This window comes from Schistocerca gregaria, chromosome 1 (assembly GCF_023897955.1).
Source record: "Schistocerca gregaria isolate iqSchGreg1 chromosome 1, iqSchGreg1.2, whole genome shotgun sequence".
In the NCBI taxonomy this organism is placed as follows: domain Eukaryota; kingdom Metazoa; phylum Arthropoda; class Insecta; order Orthoptera; family Acrididae; genus Schistocerca; species Schistocerca gregaria.
This window is the reverse complement of record NC_064920.1, coordinates 694857382-694883184: the sequence shown is the minus strand read 5'-3', so window position 1 is coordinate 694883184 and position 25803 is coordinate 694857382. Positions and strand designations below refer to the sequence as shown.

The 25803-nt window shown below is 40.5% G+C and overlaps 1 protein-coding gene across 2 annotated transcripts in view; it reads right to left on the bottom strand.

Annotated features, from left to right (window-relative positions):
- LOC126365193 (probable peptidyl-tRNA hydrolase 2) overlaps positions 1 to 25803 on the bottom strand; it is a 58400-nt gene that overhangs the window by 9439 nt on the left and 23158 nt on the right. The window contains exon 3 of one of the 2 annotated variants that reach the window (XM_050008123.1): positions 15892 to 16023. The exons of the other annotated variant lie outside the window; for it this stretch is intronic. Coding sequence (XP_049864080.1) covers positions 15892 to 16023 — 132 coding nt within the window. The remainder of the gene's footprint in view (positions 1 to 15891; positions 16024 to 25803) is intronic. 2 annotated transcript variants of the gene reach the window in all.

Below are 25803 nucleotides of genomic sequence, written 5' to 3'. Positions count from 1 at the left end.
AACTCATGCTGTTATCATTAACTGAAGACTTAAACTTATTTGTGCTCATCTAAAATTTTTGTGAACAATAGTCCTATCCTCATTCAAAGAGATCATTCTTTAACTTCATTGTATTATTACTTGAGAAACAGATTTTTAAGAATTTTTGAATGCTTATTATCTTTGCAAGTTAACGATGCATGTATTTTGGATAACTTATTTAGATGCAAATCAGCATTTGTGAATCACTGAATCACTGTTACTGCCAAAGAATAGATCACCCCAAATTTCATTGCATATCAACGAGAATAAACATGTATTTTAGAGAATTTTCGAAAGTTACCTTTGTCCTGTGCACAATATAATTTCGTAGTAAATTAATGTTTGGAATTTAGTTACTGTAGCAGATATTATAACTAGTAATTTTTACCAAAAGTTTTCCTACTGCCTTAATAGCAATCTCGTTTTGTGTATTTGCTTGAAATCTTATAGAGAATTAGTAATTTTTTACCTCAAAAGATTAAAAGATATTCAGCAGGCTTAGTTTAAAGTTATTTGCCCACTGCTGTGTAATACTCTAGTAACGGGGTACTTTTTGCTTGCAAAAAACGAGGTAGAAGATTTTTTTTTCTCGTATGTACAGTTGGGACAGGGTGTATACGTGGACGAGGAAAAAAAAAATTCCCTGGTTAAAAATACACTTTCTCCCAGATGAAAATACATTTTTTCCGTGTTAAGTAACAGTATACTTTTCCTCAAAACTGTTAAACTTATCAGTCCTTTCAATGGTAGTGGTTTTATACACCGGTGTAGAATTTCCTGGCACTTTAAAAAACAAAACTCAGGGGAAAAATACGTTTTGGAAAGATGTCTGATGCGCACCATCATGTACACTGCATATTTTCGTATTACGAAAGTATAAATTCGAACTCCACGAAACACAGCATGTTATTTTCCGAAGTATTGAAATGGACATTGCGATGCGCTTTTGTAAGCCAGTCGTAGCTCATGTCAAGCGATCTTGCCAGTCGATGACAGCGGATATTCAGAGCACAGGACATGTGATGTAGTCAGCCAATAGCAACATCACTGTTAAGAATCGCGAACACACAAATAGGAAAAAGTAACGGTTTAAATTAACATACATAGTGTTGCTACAAGAAAAGAAAAGCTTTCACGTATAATATTGGTCTCTAACATTAATAAGCTGCAAGAGAAGCTATGCTGTCGCACATAAAAATCTTTTTTGTGCGAGCTACACCTTAAGATGGATCACACAAATGTGCCAGTAAAATTTTTAACGGCGACATAATTGTCTGATCTTTTGGGCTCGAAAACATTCTAAATGGTCATCCTCAAAAATCTGATTTTTGAATGAGAGTCAAACGCTCTGTGAATTTAGAAATTCATCGGACATTTGAGCACAGAGTTCATCTTGCAAAATAGGAAATTTACTTTGAAAGTAACACTCTTCAAACAACTACTCGGAACATTTTCCTGCGACCTGTTAGAAATAGATTCGTTTCAGCAGTTGACAGAGTGCCAGATAACAGGCGTCGCCGCGCTTGTGCAACTATGATGACACAGGAAGTCCGTACATTCGTACGTATAAAACATTAAAACATCTTACATTATGTCATAAAATAAACAAGAGATGGGAATTTTGTGAACCATACTAAAATGCATAATTTGGGTTAAAGCGCACATTCGTATGTCCAGATTCAGATGTAAATTTTCTTGGAGTACCAGTACTGTATTATCTCATGTTTGGTTCTTTATTATGGCACAACGTCATACGTGCTAGAAGATGAAAAGGTGAACTTGAAATGCAGCGAACAGTTGAACTAGCCAACAGTGCTGAATTAAACACTTCGTTTCAAATAAATTGACTGCCTCAGCAGGAAAGATTAATAAAAGTCAAATTTCTTTAACAAACCGACAAAAATAACTTCACTGTTCTGCAAGGTGATTAACACTTGACTGTCTGAGAGGTGGAAACAAATATGATCTGAAACTAATAACATATTTTACCCTTCCGTAATTATGTGAATTATTTTAATTCACTTGATAGCTCCCGCCCACAGAAATCTGTTTTGTTTTCATTTGATCTGAGAGCAATAAACGAAGAGGAAACAGCAAAATCACTTAACGTAAACATGGGTCATGTGGAGACTACCACCTCCCCACTACAACTCAGATTGCTCTGTGCATCAGGTCCATATCTACAATATTTTCGAACTGCGGTAATATTAGATAGTGGCACTCCCCTCCCTTGAGCGTTTGAGGAAGGAAGCCAAAAATTTAAAAAATCGACTTTTCAAAAATATCTTTATTTTGTAGCTCACATCTTTCTGAAGAGTCTGATACACAAAACGTATATGTTCGAGACAACGTAATACATGTTATTTGGTCTTAAGTGTGCCGAAGTGCAGTGCCACGCCTCTTCACACAGCGTTCTTCCATCGCACACGTCTGTATTTCGCTCTGTGGAATTCAAACGTGCAAAATTTTATAAATGGGCCATCAAACTATATTCAGGCAAGTGGAAATTTAAATGACCTGTGGTGCCTCTTCTGCTCCCAGTCGGCCGGTTTGACATCCTGCCCCTCTTAAAAAAAAAAATCTCGCAATTAATACTGGATTGTATTATTTGTAACCGGAAGAACAAGAACTCTTCACAAAATTTGCAGTCTTTGCTGCCTGTTAGCTAACAACCTGGTGTTTTGTGACATAAAATTAAATAGAGGATACATAAAACGAGTAAAAACAAGATACAAGCAAGACAGTACACATTTCTTCAATTCTTAAGTCCTAGCATTTTTTTTCCTCTCTAATCTTGCCACAGCTTTATACGGCGTACTTTCATTTCTGGGAAAGAATCTATTACCTCATCAAAGTACGTCAACATTTTGCTACATGGAAAAACGAAATGTCGTTGTCTAATACTAGAAACTCTGTTAATACAAATAGTACCCAAGACTGGTGTGGTTTCTCAATCTGATTACATGTACGTGGCACTGTCTGCTAGATAAAACGAAATAGGCCTGGCTAATATCGCAGCAATTGTTTCACACACCAAATAAACAAGACTGTTTTGGCATAAATGGTCATTTTTATAACACAACATAATATAATTCACGAAGTACCAATATCAAATGCTTATTAGACATACTACAAGCAAAAAGTTTTATGTTAGGAAATAGTTTCACACTATATTCACACTCTCTAGCTTCTGAAGCATGAGATCGAAAAGTAGTAGTACGAAGTCTTTATATACATTTTGAATCGTCATATTCTTCCGTAATTTGTGAGAGTCCCCTTTTCTTCTCCTTCCATATTTTAACAAACAATCTTGTCATCACTAATTCTGTAACGATTCCTGCCAGTGTCAAAACTTATTCTCTGGTTAACTTCACTAACCCAGCCACAATTACTGGTTTAGTTATCCCGCATTTATTCTCCAGTTAGTGTTTGTACAACGCGTTTTTCGTGCGACTCCCAGAATAGAGCTTTAGCAGCTGCTAGCTGAGGGCTGTATAACTGGCCCTTAGTAGTGTAGCGGCCTGGCCAAAAATTTTCTGTCCAAATTTCATTTCCTTGGATACTCGGAGAAGACAATACATAATCTTTGTAGCCTGTTGTTCCTGTCAGTCATTCATTTCCACTCTGGTAGTCTGAATCTAGAGAATTCGCTAGTAATTATAACAATGCTGATCATTTGTAAACCCATTGAACCACATCAACAGTGATTGGCATTTACCTGTTCGGCTCTATTCGCTCAGCTCGTATAGCCCCATCCTCTTTTGTCTGCAGAATAGTTTATTTCTAGATGCGGTGGGGATTCCCCTGACAGAGACATCAAGTACACTGTGCACGCATTCAAGTATCAACTTACGATTCACTCAGAAATCAACTTAAAATTTTAACGAACAGGGATGTGTTGAAAATCATATGAGTAATCGATAGACCAAAATGTGCTGGATGCTAGGAGCTTTGTGAAACAAGGTCTTTTTTCCTAAATAATATGAATTTGCCAACCCCCCCCAGAAACTTCCGCCCGGGGTAGATACCGGGTTTGTCCCCTCTCCCTACCCCTAGTTCCGGGCCTGTTGCGCATACGTGAATCTGGCAGCTTAGGCGCACCAGTAAAATTTTTGTGGATAGCGTCTGACTGCTTGCTGCTATTGCTTATACGGCTAACTGTCACACTTCTGCAGCCAGAAGCAGGAGAAAGTACTACTCATACGCAACTCAACTGCACATTAACATAAGCTCACTCGCAACTGCTTAAACAAATCAAGGGAACAGTTGTGATGTCACGCTCATCAGAGGCAATTTGTTGTTATGAAAAATTGCATAGTCTTCCTAAATCCTTTGACACAACTTGCTGTTGGCACACCCTTGTACGAGGACTGTGTTTTGTTGTTGTACATGGTGCATTTCCTTTGCAACTTTAGTTTTATATTCGTTCTTCCCCCCCCCCCCCCCCCCCCTCCTTTCTCTCATTCGTGTTTTATTGCTGCAGTATTATTCTGCAGTAGGGATATACAGCTCTATTCTTCGTTAGAGTATTGGTTCTTATCAGTAAAAGTTACAAAAATTTAACTGAGAACTAAAACAATGTAAAATTCCTGGGTTTTTGCCAGTTTTCTCCCAGAAGAAAAAATTCCCGGGTTCTTCCCGGATCTCCCGGGTCGTATACACCCTGTGGGAGTATGTTGAATCCATGTTTTCAACTTCCAAAACACTAGGGTTGACTTTCTGAAGCCAAAAACCACGAAATGTTGGCTTTTTTTCAGATTTTCACCTATTACTCAGAAACTTTGCATGCTACTGAAAATTTTACCATTACCAAAACGAAAGAGAATTAAATCTTACATCAAACGATCTACTTAAAAGTCAGAATTGGTGCAGCTGTTTGGCTGCAATCAGTTGTGAAAGCTGGTTCATATTTACCAACTTGGCCAAAATGTCGGCTCCAACACCTGTAACTCAAAAAGAAGTTACTCCAAATGAAAAATGTCAAGTTATCAGAGTTGTAGTGCATGAAATTTCAAAGTTAACAAAAGCATCTAGTTTTTCAGTTTTAGGCACTAATAAGTGTTCATACAATTGAAAGCCAAAGTAATTCCATTTTGTTGTAAGCCAAAGTTATTCAATTAAATGAAATTTCAAATAGGGAGACATAAATCTGTCCAGCCTTCCAGTGTAGAGGTATCTTACAGATCTCTCTTGATTGACATGTCGTAATCAGTCTGGTTAGCCATACCCACCATTCCTTCAACGTTGTTTCCGCTGTTGGCCATGCCTAGTTTGCCTGTGTTGTGCGAAGGATGCAGTAACAGACATATGTAAGCACAGCCAACAAGGGCGAGATATCACCCCAGTGAAGATATGAGCTGCATTTGAGGAAATCCACTGAGATAAGCAACTTTGGCAAAGGGCAGATTATTATTACACAGAGCCTATGAAGGAGCATTTCAAAAACAGCGAAGCTTGTCAAATGTTCATATGCTATGGAAAGGAGATCGGAGGCTTGTCTGCTCTGTATAGGAGGGCGGATGGTGATCTGTGGCACATCTCCCGAAAAAGTACAAGTGTTTCAGAGCACGCCGTTCATAGTACATTGCTGAACATTGAACTCTGCAGCAGACGACCCCTATGTGTTCACATGTTGACATAATGACGTCATCAATTATGATTGCAGTGGGCACGGGACCATTGGTATTCGATCGTCGATCAATAAAAATGTGTCAGTTCTTTGGGTAAATCGCATTTTTGCTACACTAGGTTGATGTTCGTCTCCACAAATGCCGTCATCGAGGTGAAAGGCGGCTAAAAACATGCAGCACGCTAGGGATGCAGGCTGGTGGGAGCAGTATCATGCTATGGGAGACATTCTCCTGCGCTTGCACGGGACCTGTGGTAGTAATCGAAGACACGCTGATAGCTGCGAACCATCTGTATCTCTTCATGCTTGATGTCTTCCCTGACGGTGATGTCATCTTTCAGCAGTATAATTCACAGGAACGGCAGCAGCACACGTACATTGACAAACGCAGGTGCTAGTGCTGATAGTAGCAACCTCTGTTTGTGTAGTGGCATCCGTTTTCAACACTGGCTATTTGAGAACGGAAGAAAAGGAAGCAGCGAACGTGGGCAGCTGCATGGACTTGTAAAGTTTCTTCACCTCACCATACGAGAGGCGTTTTGTAGTTTTAAGTTCCTGGATCTTCCGTTCCTCAAGGAAAACTCTGCAGTCCCTACTCCACACAGGGTGATCCCCAGAGCAGTTGACACACTTGGGAGGAGAGGAGCAACCAACTCCCTCATGGGCGGCTTTACCACAATTCCCGCAAGTGGCTTCCCCTCTACAGCCGAGAGTAGTGTGTCCAAAGTGTTGGCATTTAAAACACCGCATGGGGTTGTGGTAATAAGGCCGTACACTGAGACGGAGGAAACCGGCCTTCACATGCTCTGGCAATTTGGTGGTGCTAAATGTAAGGATAAACGAGTCAGTCTTTACAAGAGTACCATCCACCCGTTTCATAACGTGTTGCACATTGACAATTCCTTCCCGGGACCATTCAGCCTTCAGTTCGTCTTGGGGAATGTCAACGAGATCTCTGCAAGTCACAACACCCTTGCTGTAGTTCAAGGTGTTGTGAAATTCAGTCTCTATCGCAAACGCCCCAAGAAATTGGCCTTCTGAAGGTTCTGGGCTTGCTGGAAGCTAGATGTTTCAACCAACAAGGTGCCATTTTGCAAGCGCTTTACAGATTTTAGAGTGCCAGCAATACCTTCTAAGCCCTTCTGGATATAAAATGGTGAAACTTTTGCGAAACTCCCATCTTTTATTTTAATTACAAGAAACACATTCGGTGAAGCAGCATGCGTTCTGTTACGACTACCTGAATCAGGAGGACTGGCTACACGAGCCCTCTTGTTAGATTGGGTGTAAGAACCTACCAGTGGCCCACCCTTTCCACTGGGAGGAGAATAAGAATAATTGGCCATGCACTGGACAGGTACATACCCAGCAGAACGGTTCATAATGGAAAGGAGCCTCCACGGTATACAGTCACCATAAAGAAATTTTGAAAGAAACAGAGAATACTGCATAATAGCTGTAAAACAAAGCATAGGATTATAGACAGACAGACATTGAATGAAACATGTTTGGCTGTTCTCCTTGTGTGAAAATCAGCTTGTTCTTTTCTCAAATGATACATTGAGAACTATGGATGATGAGCAACATTTGGATTACATATGAAAGCATTTGAAACAATGCCCCACTGCAGGCCGTTAATGAAGGTTTGAGCACATATGGAATAAGTAAACTGAGAAGTGAATGGTTTGAAGAGGATTTAAATAATAGAACCCAGTATGTTGTCCTCGACAGGTATCATCAGGTGTGCCCCAAGGAAGTGATATAGGATAACTGTTGTTCTCTATATACGTAAATGATTTGACGCACATGCGGGCAGCAATCTGCGGTAGTTTGCTGATGATGCCATGGTGTAGCTTAGGTGTCAAAGTTGAGTGACTGTAGACAGATACAAGACGACTTGCACAAAATTTCCAGTTGATGTGATGAATGGTAGCTAGCCCTAATTGTGGAAAAATGTGTTAATACTGGTGAGTAGGAAGACCAAACCTGTAATGTTGGGATACATTATTACTTAGTTTCCTGCTTGACACAGTCAAGTTATTTAGATATCTGAGGATAACATTGCAAAGTGATATAAGGTGGAATGAGCATGCAGCAACTGGTAGGGAAGGCGAATGGTCGATTTCGGTTCGTAGGGAGAATTTCAGAAAGAAGTGGTTCCCCTGTAAAGGAGATCACATATAGGACGCTGGTGCGATCTATTCTTGAGTACTGCTTGAGTGTTTGGGATCCATACCAGGTAGAACAATTCAGGCGAGCTACTAGATTTGTTACTGGTAGGTTCAAACAACACGTTACAGAGATGCTTTGCACTACTTAGAAAAATTAGAGAATCAGCATTTGAAGCTGACTGCCAAACAATTTTACTGCCACCAACATACATTGCATGCAAGGACCACAAAGATAAGATATGAGAAATTAGGGATCATACAGACAGTTGTTTTTCCTTCACTCTATTTGCAAGTGGAACGGGAAAGGAAATGACAGGGTACCCTCTGACACACACTGTATGGTGTCTTGCAAAGTATTGATGTAAATGTAGATGTAGAAAGAGCAACACGTCAGGCATTCAACGAGTGATGTAGCAGGATATTGTGAAATGATCTTATCCTAAACCTAAAGAAATTCTGGTCGTATGTAGAGGCTGTAAATGACGCCACAGTTAGTGTCCAGTCGCTGGCGAACGAGACAGGAAATGAAATTGAAGGTTAGCAAAGTAAAAGCTTAAATGCTTAATTCCATTTTCAAATGTTTCCTTTACAAAGGAAAATCCAGGAGAATTGCTCCAATTTAATAGTTTTACAAGTGAATTCAGTATTAGTGTCAGTGGTGCTGAGAAACAGCTGAAATCATTAAAACAGAACAAATTTCCATGGCTCGATTGAATCTCTATCAGATTCTATAGTTGAATTTGCAACTGTGTTAGCCCTTCTTTTAATTATAAACTGTCGTATATTCATCAAACAAAAAAGCCATGCCAATAGTTGGAAGAAAGCAAAAGTCACATCCATCTACAAGAGTAGTAAAAGTGATCCACAAAACTACCGTCCAATATCCCTGACATCTATTTGTTGTAAAAACTTAGGACAGATTCTGAGTTCAAACATAAGAAGGTTATCTTGAACAGAATGACCTCCTCTGGCCAACCATCATGGATTCTGGAAACAGATCATGTGACACACAACTCATACTTTTCTCACGACATACTGAAAGCTTTTGATCAAGGCAGTTAGGTAGATGCAGTATTTCTTGGTTTTCACAAAGCATTTGACTCAATACCACACCTACACTTACTGTCAAAAGCACTATCATATGGGGGTATGAATTGAAGTTTTTGACTGGCTTAAGGATTTTTTGGTGGGGAAGACACAGCATATTATCTTGGATGGAGAGTCATAGACGATAAGTAACTGGGTGTACCACAGGGAAGTGCATCGGGACCATTGCTGTTTATGTTGTATATTAATGACCTTGTGGCCAACATTAACAGTAACCTCAGACTTTTTGCGAATGATGCAGTTATCAATATTGAAATACTGCCTGTAAGAAGCTGCATAAATATTCAGTAAGACCTTGGTAAGGAAAGATTTCAGGTTATACACTCTGGATTACTGGTACAATACTGAGGAAATGCAATCAGTCTACGAAGGAGATTGCTAACAAACCACTTGCACTACCTAGAATAATACTCAAGTGTGCAGGACCTGTACCAATCTGGCCTAACAGTTATATTTAACTTATACAGGGAAGGGCAGCATTTATGGTCACAAATTTGTTTGGCCCATGGGAGAGTGTCGCAGAGATGCTGAAGACACTGAACTGGCAGAAACTATTTGGAGAAAGTCTGCTAAAAAAGTTTCAAGAACTGGCTTCCAAAGATGACTAAAACCCCGTATCTATCGCTCATGTAGGGATTGGAGGACCAGATTACAATAACTATAGTACGCAAGACTCATTCAAACAATCATTCTTTCTGTACTCCATAAGTGAATGGAATGGCAAGAAACCCTAACAACTGGTACAATGGGACATACCTTTTGCCATGTACTTCATGGTGATTTGCAGAGTATTGATGTAGATGTAGATTCTGTATATGCTTGTTTATAACATGATTACATCTTCTAAATGTACAAGAACATGGCAATTACAGTTGACTTTCTCTGCTGACACTTGCTAATCAGCTTTCTCCTCTGAAAACCATGTCTACACCTACTAGCTTTCAAAACTAAAAAGTTGGGAGGTTCAATTTTAAAAATCAGGAGGTACAAATGATCAAAATCTGCAACTCATTTTCAGTACAATCCTGAGACAACTGATGTGAGCTTTTCCTTATGACATCACAAAGCTATATAGTGGCTATAATAATGAAACCACTAGGACTACCCAAAACATTGCTTCCATATCCTTTATCTGTACTGTATCCCTGGTAATTGGTACTAGTTTGGGATGTTCTTTGTTTTTAAATAAAAATGTATGATTGTCATAAATGTGCCTGCCATACTGTCTTGTGATAAACAAATGAGAATTGTAAACAGACTCGCCAACTGCTCTTGGGCGTATTCTAAAATTCTATCAAACCCGCTTCTTCAGTGGTGCTATTTATTTCTCCTCATAAGGGTTCAGCATGTTCAAAGTTAGCTGGTATTACCTATTTTCATGGAAACTGTCATTAAAGAAATTTGTAACACTCACATAATATTTAACTCTAGCTGTGTACCCTGTAGAGTAACAATGGACCAGCCATAAGAACATGAACAGTACCTTTCTTGGTTGGTTGATTGATTGATGATTATGGGTTTGAAGGAACTTGGGTCATCAGTCCATCCATTTCATGAGAGAAACATATAAGAAGCTAAAAAGTGAAAAAAAGTGGGCACTTGGCTGCTCCAACTATATAAGCAAATCAAAGAGTTTAAAAAGGAAATGACAGTAGTTGTAACACAATGCATAAAACAAAATTGAGATAACCCAGGCACCACCATGCACAAGAGGTTCTCACGGCACAAGGGGAATGGGGGAAGAAAGTAACCTGGGGTCCCTCCACAACCACCTTTAACGCTGAAAGTAGGGGAGTCTTATAGTCTAGAGTACAATCTGCTCTCTCTCTCTCTCTCTCTCTCTCTCTCTCTCTCTCTCTCTCTCTCTCTCTCTCTCTCTCTCTCCCAGGAAATGCAACATTTTGGTAGTGGCTGTCTCGTCATCTGCAAGCATTTGAGTTAATGAGGTAGGCAAGCTGAGAGCATGCTGCATATCAGCCAGTGGGGAGCACTCAACTAGAACATGCGCTATAGTCAGTGAACTCCTCTCGATGCAGAAGGAAATTGTGGGCGAGTCTTGTGTGGCCAAATCATAGTCAGGACAACACAACGGCATCTTTCCAAGAGGCCTGGAAAGATGTATGCCAAACCTTAGTGGACCCCTTAATCACTCTTAATTTGTTCTGGGTCATAGCAGCCTGCCATTCCAATTCCCAGAGCCTCAAAATAATGCATCGAAGTTGCAATCTTAAGTCTGGTATTCTGATATCAAGATGATCTCTCATAATTGCGTCTTTGGCTATACAGTTGGCGAGTTCATTTCCTGGAATGCCTGTGTGGTTCGGTGTCCAGATGTAGGTCACTGTCTTTGCAGAGCAGCAGAAGTCAACCAGTAAATCCTGGATGTTGGCGACCAAAAGATTTTGGGACAACACAGGGATTGGCCTTTTAAACAAACCAGGGAATCGCTACATATCAGAAAGTTTGTCGTGGCAAGGGATCTGATGTAGTGCAATGCCTGAGATACGGCAACCAATTCTACAGTGTATAAGCTACAGGCACTTGGCAGTGTGTACTGCTCATGTCCTCTTGCATATGCAAAACCTGTAACCAACACTGTCACTGACTTTTGATCCATCCGTGTAAATGCATACCAAATTAGAATGATCTTAGAGGATCGAGCAAAACAGGTGTTTGAGATGGGTAGGATTAGCATCTTTCTCGGGGCCCCAAGACAGATCCAATTGTATCATAGGAAGGGTACAGACCATGGACAGGGGGGTGGTGGGGGTCTAGAGGGAGCCCTAGGAATGCAAACTAAAGGAGGTTGTTGGGAGTCCTTTAGGAGAGTATCAAGTTGGATCCCAGCAGGTATCCCCAGTTTTGGGCACTGTTGGTTATGTAACAGAGTTGAGTGATATTGGTGAGTAGGCATCTGACAGATTGTGACTGCGTAATTAACCAGAAGCAGCTGTCATCTAAAATGCAGTGGTGGGACACCGGCTTCCACCAGGAGGTTGTCATCAGGGTTCATACGGGTGTCATCGTTGCCAACTGCACACCAGTATAGCGAACAGGGTCCATCAAGCTCAGGACGGACAAGAGCTGCCAACCCAGAGGCAACACATCCATAGTCCAAGCAGAATAAAATCAGGCACTGTAAAATTTCAAAAGAACTATACGGCCTGCCCGATGGTGAGTTACTAAGAAAATAGAGAACATTTAGCTTCTTCATGCACGTTACACTGAGCTTGTCATCAAATAAAATACCAAATAATTGAAAAGTTTCAATGACTTCAAGTAACTGGTCATCACAGATTTCTGGGCATGGGTGCACAGCCCGGAGTCGGCAAAAAGGCACAACTTGTGATTTCGCAGCAGAAAATTAATAGCCGTGATTCAGGGCCCAATAATGTAGAGCATTTCAGACAGAAATTGCAGAATATCATTAGTAATTTTCCTGATCATGCCACTGTAATAGGGAATGACTTCAACTTACCAGGAATAGACTGGGACTGTTACACCATCAAAACTGGTGGCACAGACAGGGATTCGTGTGGCAATGTTCTGAATGTCTTGTCCAAAAATTGCCTTGAGTAGATTCTAAGACAAACAACTCAAGAGGGTAATGTCTTAGACCTCCTGGCAACAAACAGGAAGGTATCAGTGATCAAAAGGCTGTGACAGCATCTATGATGATGGGTCCTACAAAGAATGTTAAGAAAGGTAGGAAGATATATTTGCTCAGCGAGGGTGACAGGATACAAATTTCAGATACCTCAGCAGTCAGCATCAAATATTTGGTGATGAGGGCAAAGATGTGGTGAACAAATGGAAAAATTCAAAGGCATCGTTCAATATGCCCTAGGCAAGCATGTTCTGAGTAAGGTTTTAAGTGATGGGGAAGATCCACCATGGTTAAATAGCCACGTCAGGAAAGCGCTACATAAACAACAAGCACTTCATCTCAGGTTCATGATAATTAAATCCTAGCTGACAAACAAAAGCTAAATGAAGTGAAAATGAGCATAAGGAGAGCAATGAGAGAAGGATTCAACAATTTTGAAAGCCAACCGACCTGAGTAAAAACACTAAGAGATTTTGGTCATATGTAAAATCAGTAAGTGGGTCAAAAACATCTATTCATTCTCTTAGTGACCACACCAGCATCAAAATAGAAGATAACAGAGAAAAGGCCAAAATACTGAATTCGGTGTTCCGAAGTTGTTTCACCATGGAAGATCGTACCACTGTCCTTCCCTTCAATGTGTACGTCGAAATGGCAGATATTGAGATAACCGATCACGGAATTGAAAAGCAGCTACAATTGCTTGGCAATCGAAAGGTGTCAGGACCAGATGAGATACCTGTAAGATTCCAGAATGAGATTTCCCTCTGCAGTGGAATGTGTGCTCATATTAAACTTCCTGCCAGATTAAAACTGTGCGCTGGACCGAGACTCGAACTCGGGAGCTTTGCCTTTCACGAGCAGTGCTCTACCAACTGAGCTACCCAAGCATGTGCTTGGGTAGCTCAACTCAGTTGGTAGAGCACTTGCTCACGAAAGGCAAAGGTCCCGAGTTCGAGTCTCAGTCTGGCACACAGTTTTAATCTGCCAGGAAGTTTCATCTATAAGATTATGCGAAAGAACTTGATCCCCTTCTAGCAGCAATTTATTGTAGGTTGCTTGAGCAAAGAAAGGTACCTAACAACTGGAAAAAAGTGCACGTCATTCCCATTTTTAAGATAGGCCGTAGGACAGATCCTGACAATTGCAGACCTATATCACTGACGTTAAACTGTTTTAGAATTGTGAAACATGTTTTATGCTCAAGAATTATGACTTTTTTTGGAAAATGAACATCTCCTCTATAAAAATCAAAATGGACTCCGCAAACAGAGATCCTGCGAAACTCAGCTTGCTCTGTTCCTCCACGAAATCCACAGCACAGTGGACAACGGCACTCAGGTTGATGCCTTGTTCCTTGATTTCAGTAAGGCGTTTGACACCGTCCCATACTGCCGTTTAATGAAAAAAAATATGAGCTTATGGAGTATCGGAGCAAACTTGCGATTGGATTCAAGACTTTCTTGCAGATAGAAATCAACACATCGCTCTTAATAGAACAAAATTAACAGAGTTAAAGGTAATATCTGGAGTACCACAAGGAAGTGTGATATGATCGTTGCTGTTTACAACATATATAAATGATCTAGTAGAAAGCGTCAGAGGCTCTTCAAGGCTATTCGCAGATGATGCAGTTGTCTATACCAAAGTAGCAATGCTAGAAGATAATAAGAATTTGCAGAACGGCCTGCAGAGAATTGATGATGGGTGCGAGCTCTGGCAGTTGACTCTGAATGTAAAAAATGTAACATATTGCACATACATAGGAAAAGAAATCCGCTACTGTACAGCTACGCTATTGATGACAAACAGCTGGAGACAGTGTTTGCCATGTAATATCTGGGCCTAATCATCCAGGGCGACCTTAAGTGTAATGACCATATAAAACTGATAGTGGGGAAAGTAGGTACCAGACTCAGATTCATCGGAATAATCTTTAGGAAATGAAACTCATCCACAAAAGAAGTTGCTTGTAAGACGCTTATTTGACCGATTCTTGAGTACTGTTCCTATATCTGGGATCCCTATCGGGTAGGACCGATAGAGCAAATAGAAAAGATCCAACAAAGAGCAGTGTGTTTCGCCACGGGATCATTTACCTGGCAAGAGAGCATTACGGAAACAAACTCCCCACATACATCTTGTGTATTGAACACGAGGAGAAAATTCGAGAAATTAGAGTTAATACAGAGACTTACCGACAATCCTTCCCACACGCTATCGCGAGTGGAACAGGATTAGAGGATCAGATAGTGGTACCGAAAGTACCCTCCGCCACGCACCATTAGGTGGCTTGCGGAGTATGATGTAAATGTGGATGTAGATACTCTCCAGACAGCCCCCTGAAGTTGGTACTCAGTGGTTGGCAGTGAAGCAGACGCATAGTACAGGCAAAAATCATTCATATACAGTGACACAGAGACTGTGGGGTCCACTGCATTTATGATACCATTGATGGAGATAGTGAACTGCATTACACTCTGAACCGTCTCTGAGGGACTCCAGTTTCCTGTATATATTGGTTACTGAGAGTTGAACCTATTTGGACCCAAAAAGTCAGAAATAGAAAATTCTGGATAAAAATGGGTAAACTGCACTGTAAACCCCACTCATGAGTGTACATAGTATGTGATGTTGCCAGGTGGTATTGTATGCCTTCTGTAGATCAAAGAACACAACAATCAGATATTGGTGATGCACGGAAGTATTGCACACTGCAGATTCCAGACGAACCACATAATCTGTGGTGCCTCTAGCATAAAAGGTACCAACATAAAAGGTGACTGACCATATAACTTACACAGCTCATTTGTCAAAGAATTGCTTAAAATGAGCTCAAGATGGAGGTTTTTGTTGCTTTGGCAACATGAATGATAGTATCAACAGTATCGTGTACAAGTTTGTTGATATCCGTCGCACAACCGGCAGCTAAAATGATCGTGGAAGAGGAAGCCTGCCTGTCAGCTCTCCTAAGTGACTAATGTGGATCACGTTCCAGACGTCCATGAGTGGAGAGGAGAAAACAATAGGAAAATGGTCACTGTCCAAAGATTGTGATGGACACATCACTGGATCATGGGTAAGATACTTGGGCTGCAAACTTGAGGTCAATAGTTGACTATGTTCCGTGGGCTGCACTGAAATGTGTTGCAGCTCTTGCTGAGCACGCAGTAAACAGCCTTTTTGAGACATAGTGTCGCCACTCCACAGAGGATTATGGGCATTAAAGACCCCCAGTACCAGGAAGGGGGAAGACAGCTATTCCACTGACTCTACAGCTCATGATAATGGAAAGGTCCATCTGGTGGGAGATAAACATTACAGATTGTTGCCCGAACTGACAGGTAGACACTAACCAGGATAAAAGCTCCAGTATCCACTCTTTCATCTTTGGGTCCCTTCTGGATGCAGCAAGCAAAATGGACTCCATGTCGCACCAGATTAGTATGCAGCTTCCATTTCTTCTTACATGGCTCTTGTCTTGAGACCTGGACAAAGACAGAAATGCCACAGGATTGTAAACCTCTGCATTAAAGTCACTGTTCTTAAATGCTAAGATGGCTGTGTTGGCACAGCCAGTTAAGTTTGATCCATTTCACTGGGGAACATCTGCCCCGATGCCACTCTGAATGGAGGCTCTCCCCGCAGGCAACATTCCACCAAGGCAAATGCTACTTGGCACAGTAGCCATTGCCTCGAGTCATGGTACTCCAAAGTTGACAGGCACATACTTCTTGGCTGACACAGGAAGGTTACTGCTCAGGCATCGACAGAGCAATCCCTGCATTGTCAGGGGGCGAGAGGGTACATGACAAATCCATCACAACGGACTGGTTGCTACAACAGGTTTTGGGTGCAGACGTACATCCACTTGATTGGTAGGCGGGAAAGATAACAGCACATAGTGAAAAATTAATGTACCACAGTACGGTGTCCTTCCCCATATGACCCGCACTTCTGCAAAATTTGGCAAGTGCAGGTCAAACTCAAAATGGGGACCATAAGTTCAAAAGCCAAAAAAGGTGCTCTTCTCAGGAGAACTTCTATAAAGTTTGGAAGGTAGGAGACGAGGTACTGGCAAAAGTAAAGCTGTGAGGACGGGGCGTGAGTCAAGCTTGGGTGGCTCAGTTGGTAGAGCACTTGCCCGCGAAAGACAAAGGTCCTGAGTTCGAGTCTCGGTCCGGCACACAGTTTTAATCTGCCGGAAGTTTCATATCAGCGCACACTCCGCTGCAGAGTGAAAATCTCATTCTGGAAACAACCTCTTTGTCGTACTAAGGCCACTAATCAGGTATGTTACTGATATCTGATGTTTCAACCATTTTCACCTCAAAAATACCCCAAACATTTGACTGTAGAAAAAGTTATGTATACTCTTTAAGAATATAGATATAGCCCCCCCCCCCCCCCCCATCCATGCTTAAGTCCCCATCAAAAGGTAGATATAACAACTACAATAACCAAAAACCTATGACATTCCTCCTACTCACATTAATCAATTTTATACTCACCAATAACTACTTTACCTCTGAGGGGGGGCAGACTTACAAACAGATCAGGGGCACGGCCATAGGAACCGGGATGGCTCCTTCCTATGCCGACCTTCTCATGGGTGACTTGGAGAGGGCTCTCCTGGGATCCATAAGCCTCAATCTCTGCTTTGAGTTAGATACATTGATGACATCTTTCCCATATGACTCATGGTAAGGCTGACCTGTTAAAATTCCTGGAATCTCTAAAACCTTCTCCCAATTAAATTTCACATGGGCTTATTCCGAATCCCATGCCATTTTCCTTGATGTTGATTTCATCCTCACTGAAGGCCAGCAAACATCAGTACTTACATTTTGACTGTTGTCATCCTTTCCATGTCAAACATTCCCTCCCAGACAGCATTGGAAATCAAAGCAAACTTATCTGCTCAGGTGCTGACTTTTTTCAGCAGCACACCACCAATCTCACCACAGCCTTCACTGGTGGTAATTACTCCACTGGCCTAGTTCAAAAGCAAATTTCCTGGGAAATCAGATCCAATCATGGTACTGTTGGTCCCAAAATACAACTTCCGAGCACACCATGTGTCACTCAGGATTATCCTGGTTTCGAATGCATTAATCAGCTATTTCGACAAGGCTATGACTTCCTAAAATCGTGCCCTGAGATGAGATCCATTCTGTCTGAGATTTTGCCCACCACACCTAGAATAGCTATTTGTTGCCCTCCCAACCTTCACAATATCCTTGTCATGCCCTATACTCCTCATGCACCCTTCTGTCTATGCTATGGCTCCAACCTCTGTGACCATCCCTCCTGCACAACTTGCCCTATGTACCCTCCTACCACTACCTATACCAGCCCTGTAACTGGCAAAACATATATTATCAAAGGGAGAGACATCTGTGAAACGACATATCATATACCTGTTGCTGTGTAAACACTGTTTGGTCTTTTACATCGGCATGACTACCACCAAGTTATCAGTTAGGATGAATGGCCACAGACAGAGGGTGTGTACTGTCAACACACGAGTTCCTGTTGCAGAGCATGCTCTACAACACGGCAGTTGTGACCTCAGTGGCTGTTTCGCTACGCACACTATCTGGATTCTTCCCCGAGACAACAGTTTCTCACAACTCCTGGCCTTAATTTACGTTAACTTCTTCTGTCTCCGTATTTCTTCACAGTAATTACTCTGTGATTGCTCTGTTTTAGTTTTCTACGTCTTTCATTTTCTGACCTGTCTGTTTTTTGCCATCCCTCTCCCACCTCTGATATATACAATGCAGTTAGCTTTTCATTCTTATTTACTCATGCACATTGTTTTATCAGTACTCTCTGTCTCGCATATTACATACCTGCCAACTTTTGAAAAGGGTATCAGTAAAATTCAAGTGCAACAAAAAAATCGTTTTTTTTTCCAAAATACCCCAGCTTGATGAAAGTAGTAATACTTCTGGACTACAAAATAACAATAATCCATGCTCTTTACAGGATACTCCAAGAAATAATATAATATACATTGCAAATCACATGCTAGTTAGACTTTAAAGTCTTAGTTTTGGCCGTTTTAGCTTCCTACAAAAAGTCTTGAGAAAATGTTGTATCATAACACGGACCAGAACTCCTGATTTTTAAAATAAAAATAGACTCCAGAGATTCATTCAAGATGGATTATCTGAACTCTGTTCTATTTTTCTTCACAAGACTGAAAACACATTCACATTCTGCACCGCTGTCGGGTATGGTGAGAACAGAGAGCATTACTCTAGAAATTCAGTTATGGTTTAGAGGTCCATTGGCTCCGCAAATTCTTGATATCTGTGCCCAACTGAAATCACTTGCAGCATCTCGATTTGCAGCCAAAGTGTCATCTACCTGAAGAGCTGCGAACTGCCTCTGAATCTCATTCACCACCTTGGCTGTAGTTCCATTCTCTTCCTAGCATAACATGAAAGCCCAAGAAACAGCAAACAGAAGAAACCTTTGCATCTTCAATTTTGTCTACCCTAGCAACTTGAGCGTGCTTTACCATATCATCCTTGAATGGAAACTTGATGATGTAGTCACAGGCAGTAAAATATAGTCTCTCGCTGATGAAAAGGAAAGGGATTATCTGTATCCTGAAGTATGAATGCCAATAATTAACTTGTCATCACTTCTTTGATTCTGAATCAAGCTGTACACAATTTCAAGCAATGAGAAACTTTTGATAATTGCTTTAGCAAATCCATTAGAAGTTCTAAAAAAACGGAACTTATGGGCAAGAAGACTGAAGGGCAACATTCAATTTGTGAAATACAAGAATAGTCACATGAAGATGAAGGGAAGTGCAAAAGGCTTTGTTCAAGTTTGTGGATATGAACATAAACAATTTTTCCTCATATTTTGTAGCAGAAGTCTTACTTTTTAGCATGGGTTGGTCACATTTGGAAGAATATGCTATGCTTTTACTGGCATGTGTAGTAGCAGAATCAAGAATTCTCCTCTTCTAATGCTCATTGGATCCACTTTGTTCAACTCTAGGTATTCTCAAAGGTGGCAAGCTTGTGGACATGTTTTGGGTACATAATATTACTTCCTCCTTGAAGAGAGAATGAAGCAGATCCCACTGGCCCAGTAGTCTATCCAAACATCTGCTGAAAGATAACCATCCAGTACATACATGCTTCAGAATTTTCTTTGCCTCTTTATTGTGTTACTTCAGAAATTTCTGATGGCATTTTTTTTGGACACTCTTCTCTCAGAAATAAAATATATCAACAAGGATATGATCCACTTTAAGTGGTAATCTTGTTTTTCAGCTGCTAGATTAATCAGGTGGCTAAAGCAACCTCCGACAAAGATATCTGGTTGAACTTCTTTCAGAACTGCTGAAAAACTCCATTTTTTTTGCTCTGTCATTGACAGGAGCATTGTCAGAGCAGAAAGCCACACAGGTGGCTAAAGCAACCTATGACGACGATATCTGGTTGAACTTCCTTCAGAACTGCTGAAACTCCATTTGTGTGTCCTGTCATTAACAGGAGCATTGTCAGAGCAGAAAGCCACACAGTTTTTAACTGGTATGTGATGAGAATTCAGTTTCATAACGTCATGTTACCTATGTTTCGCCCTATTGAGCATCCATCTAAAAGCTGGTACGGATAGCACAGTGCTCAGTACTTTTTCCCGTGAAATATAATAGAATGTAACAACAGGACACAATTTAGCATTTGTGTCATTTCTTCCATCCATTGCCAAAGAAAATGGTCCATTCTGAAGGTACTAACTACTTCAGATGATTCATTTTTTGCTATTTTATTTACAATGCATGTCGCTTTCGTGCAGCAACAGCTATATAGCCCTAATTATGTCACTGTCAATATTTCCAGGTTTGGCCAAAAAAAAAAAAAAAAGTGTTGATTTTCTAGTTATATTCCTCCGATTTAACATGACTGGCATGTTTACTGCACTTCACATGATTACTTGAAGTGTTACACTATTAATATCACACCCACATAGCATGCAAAAGGCAAGGGTTTTTTTTTCCCCCCTTTGTTGATTTTAGTGTGCACGGATGTCTCGATATGTACTGAAACACTGAAAGGAACCTGGATCACTGAACATCATATTTAACATAAACAACTCAAGGCAGTCAAACACTTCACTGAAACATGTCAAAACACACAGAGTCTGAATTCATTAAATGAACACACCACCACCTCATGAACAAAGAACATGCACATGGTAAAAAACACACACACGTGGAACGAACATAATTAGTCCATATGTGGTCACAGAACATGGGTTCAATCACTACAAGTGAACGAGGCGGAATAAAGAATTTGCAGAGCAAAGCCTGTTGACACTTAAGATTCACACGGAAGAACTGTTACCCTGGCTTTAAATTCAATTTCATTGACAACACAAACATCACACTGTTATAGTACCAATCAAATCAAAGAATGACTATCAAGCCTACAATATCAGACCTTCCTTCTCAGTCATCTGGTAAGTCTCCCCTGATGCGGGGTTCTGGATTACTTTTCTGAACTCTAATCCATTTCCTAAACCTCTCCAGTCCTTTTTTTTCATTCCTGTTCTTCCCCCTTCAACCATTCTGCTGGAAGAAGGAGCCACTAGCTCCGAAAGCTTGCATATGTAAAACCATTTTGATAAGTGTGTTCTCCTCCTGCTGCTGCTACTTGATCAGTAGATTTTTTTATCTATCCCATTACATTATACTATCAAACAGTAGGTATGAGTTGCCCCTAATTTGGAAACAATGCGTTACAGTTTCACATCCCTTTTCATCTACCAATGTAAGACACGAACAGGACTGTGGTTTTTGTTCTGTCTACCATACCCACCTGGGAAAGACATACAGAAGTTTCATTTTGTGGCTGGCTTTCTCTCAATACAATCAAGAAGAAATGAGCAAACCTCATTAGATCCTTTCTTTGCAGTACCTTTGTGGTAAAGGTAGAATCTGGCAATGTAAATTTTGAGGCAATTGATTATAAACATTCACTGTCAGTTGGCATAGACAGAAGGTTTCTTGCACTGGGGTTACAGGAAACATTACATTCTGCATGAATTCAAACATTAACCAGCTACCGACTACTGGAAAATAACAGGTGAAAGGAATTTTGTAGTCTACAACCTTGTGCTACTGAACTATTGGGTATCAAGTTTCACATTCAGCACGCATTTACTCCATGAGTCAAGAATGCGAAACTTACATTTTTTGTGCCGCAATTTTTGCACCCAACTTGATTCAAATTGTTTGCCTGGGTTGAATAATTCAATGCACCTTCTCTTGTGGTTAAACGCATGGTCTCTCTAATGAGCTCAGATTGGAAAATTTTGTAGGACAAAGATTTTTGCAAAACCAGGTCGAAAATATTGCATTTTTATCCTTTTTACAAAAACTTCAACTTTTAACTTAATTTCTTCAATAATGGAAAGTGGGAAATAAAGATGACAACTCATGTTAGGGTACCACATGCTCAGTTTTATGTTTGTAATCCCCAATATGTAAGGAATTAGCAAAAGAGTGTCACGTATCGCAACAATTACACAAAAACCTCGCAAGAGTAAAAAAGGTTAAACATAATCCAGAGATTAGCATAATAGTTTGTGCATATGAATTACAAGCAGCGCTTCCACACCAAAGTTTTCTATTACAATAGTGAACACTCTACTAAATCTGACAGTATTTGACTACAAAACGAAATAAGAAACTTGTTACACGTGCCACGAGGGAAATGGAAGCAAAGGAGCCATCAAAATTGCCTCACGTGTGTACTAATAAAATCACAGTTGTGATTGTACGAGGGCATGCCAGAAAATAATGCCTCCAAATTTTTTATACGAAAACTCTTAAAGTTTTTCAAACAAAACACATGTCATTAACATTCTACATCTTTATTCCTCATGTTTACTTACTTGCAGCCCTCTGCCACTAGAGGACTCCCAATTGTAGCGTGTAACATGGCTGTGTGTAATGTAACTATGTTGGTGCATGACAAACAGCATGCTGTAATCGAGTTTCGAATTCGAAGAGTTCGTCCACAGATGGAGTGCCCTCTCCTTCAGCAAGACAATGCCAGACCACACGAGGGCTGCGACATCTGCAACAATCCGATGTGTTGGGTTCACTGTCATCGATCATCCTCCATATGGTCTCAACTTGGACCCATCTGTTTTCAAATCTTAAAGAACATCAAGGACTTCATTTTGATAGTAATGAAGTGGTGCAAGCAGAGGTCAGGTTGTGGCTCCGCCAACAAAGACAAGCATTCTAAAGTGATGGTGTCAACAAAGTGGTCTCTCATTGTGAGAAATGTGTTCATTGCCAGAGTGACTATGTTGAGAAACAAATATGTAGACACGAAGAATACAGATGTAGAATGTTAATAATGTGTTTTTTTTTTTTTTAAAAAAAAAAGCTTTAAGAGTTCTCACACAAAAAATTCAGTTATTACTTTTCAGTAGGCCCTCATATATTGCAAAGACAACAACTACCTAAGTATATGGAAAAAATAGTTATTTCGATACTTCACTGCGTAACAAGTTTAAAAAGCTACAACTCATAACGAGTTTCCTGAAAGGTAACATAGCAATGTGATAACTTCAAATTGTTTTCATTATAAAAGACATTATGTCTTTTATCCATGGAAATGGCAGCCAAGTCCTAAGAATTAATACCAAGGGAAAGCATCACAAGCACAATGAACAAATAGTTACAAGGCAGGCAGAGCACCAGAACATGACAACAGGCTTACATAAAATGTCAGATGCTTCAAGTCACCACAAGAAAATCTCTTCAGCCGGTGGTGCCATACACACACCAGCTGTTTTTAAGAAATAACACTGTCAGCCATAAATATCATTTCAGAGCCATGGTAAGAGACAGATAAGGGAGAGTCTCTGGAAGAGACATATATATGTCATGAAGAACCTATAGCAAGCCCAGGATATGAACTTACAACAGACACCTCCCTCCCACCACTCTGCTTCTGAAAAATAGTACGTAATTAGAGTCAGTGAGACGGCGAGGGCTCTTCAATACCACAAGTCAGGGACTGGTAAGGGGGATGGGGGAATTGATTAAAACTCTGATGAAAACATTCTGAAGGGAGAGTCACGGCAGTTGAAGCAGATAGGAGTAGCGGACAGATAGGTGTGGGATAGAAAAACAAGAGGACACGCAGCATTTGGGCAACACTATCACAGGGTGAGCTGTAAGGAGCAGTGCATCAAGCAAAATCAATGGTGGCCTGATGCATGGCCACATCCTGCGCCAAGGGGAATTAGACCGTTCCACTGAGCAGAGCCACAAGGTCAGTGCAAATGCCACCGGCTCATAGCTGAGAATCAAGAGAATTTGATCATCAGTAAACAGCAAAGTAACTCCTAAGGAATTGTTGTGCATGTTAGGGAAATCTTTTGACAGTAACAATGGAGACCTGAGGGAATTCACTGAAAAATTTTGATTCAGCATTTTCCAGCTAAGGCAAGGCCATTGGGAACCAATTTCTTCTAGGCCAATGGACCACCAAAATATAGAAGTTTTATGGAAGCTATGACTAAGGTCACAAGTTGAGAAAACAAAAAAGGTGCCATAGAGGTGGCAGACATTTTAGGTAGAGAATGCTTTATACAAGGGCTAAGTAATGATTAAATACAAATGAAAGTCAGAAGCTGAGTTGAAACTGGATTAGCTCCTGTAGTGGAATTAGTATTACAGGAAGAAAAGTGCTCAGTTGTCAATGAAAGACACAGAACAGTCCTGCAAATAAGGAATGAGCGTGCACATGGAGCATTTAAGTCAAATAGGTGTTAAGATTTCTTATGTGTAGTTTACAAGGGCACATAGCAAGTAAGTGTAGAAAAAACGCTGGAAAGAAGGATTTGCACTATGCAGGAACAAAAATTCACAAATTTCAGCTATGATTGTGATAAACAAGGTCACAGAGGCCCATGTATGGCATGCGTAAGGAAAATGATGAAAACAGACCACAGCATGTTAAAAGGAAATTGCAGAAAAGTTAACAGGTTGCATTCACTGTGAGAAAGGGGAGGCCAACTGTGTAATCTGTCAGGAACTGTGGTGTACCATGCATCAGGATACAAGACATGACTTGTTTTAAGTGTCAATGACCAGGTCAGTACACTTATGACTCATGAAGGGCCTTGGCATGCATGGAGAAAAAAGAAGAGTTACAGTGTCAAACAAAACAGGGAAAATAGTTTAAGAAAACTAAAGGGTGAGCATTATCACAGTAAACAAGCCAATAGTTAGAAAATGATGTGTTAGTGTTATATTGTGTAGAGTTAAGGAAGAAATTAAAGCTGTTAACAAATACAGGTGCATGGCTATGTTTGTTGAAGAGAAGAGGTATACCCGTAGACTGTACAGTCAAAATACAGAAGCAGACAGGCTTCGATTAAAGGGTGTTACCAGCGAAACAGTAAGTGCATTATGAGCAGTGTGAAAGGTGTTGGAGATGTTGAACACACATTTCATGTGTACAGTTCGGGGTTAGACATCCCATATGACGGACTGATGGGCAGGGATTTTCTAGCACAGCAGGAAGTTAAATTACACTATGCGGGAAAAGTTTACAAGGGAAAGGCGTACCCTTAATAGTGGAAAAGGAATCGAAAGAATGTCAGTTCCAGTCCAATAAGGAGTCCAAGAAGAAATTGGGTGGCATGTGGAAAAGATATTGTGATTGAAAGCAGATGGCAAGATGCGCGGTGATAAGAGGAAAGATATCCCCAACAGGAAATTTCAAATGTAGAGTACGTTCAGGAATCACTAGTGAAAGTGCGAAACAATAAGTGCATAGTAAGTGCAATAAATCTGTCAGAAGGCAAAGTACAATTAAAGAACATCAAGTAGGTGACAATAATTAGCATAACAAAGGTACAGAAAGTAAAAAGAAGTGAGGAAGCATAGGGAAAACAGGAAATCGTGGCAGCATTTTGCAGAAACAATGGAGAGCGGATCATTTAAATGCCAAAGAAAGGAAGGGCATTAGAGTATGTAGATGTATTCCATCTACCAGGTGACAATTTGTCACATTCCTCCACAGTGATGCACATAATCCCAAAATGACCATAACATGCAGGGAAGTGATAAATGCTAGACCATACAGAACACCCAACACACAGAAAGAGGTTTTGAAAGAGCAGAGAGATTAGATGTCAAATGATGATATAATTGTCTAAAACAAGAGTGCCTGGAACACACCTTTATTGTTAGTCAGTGGTAAACAGAA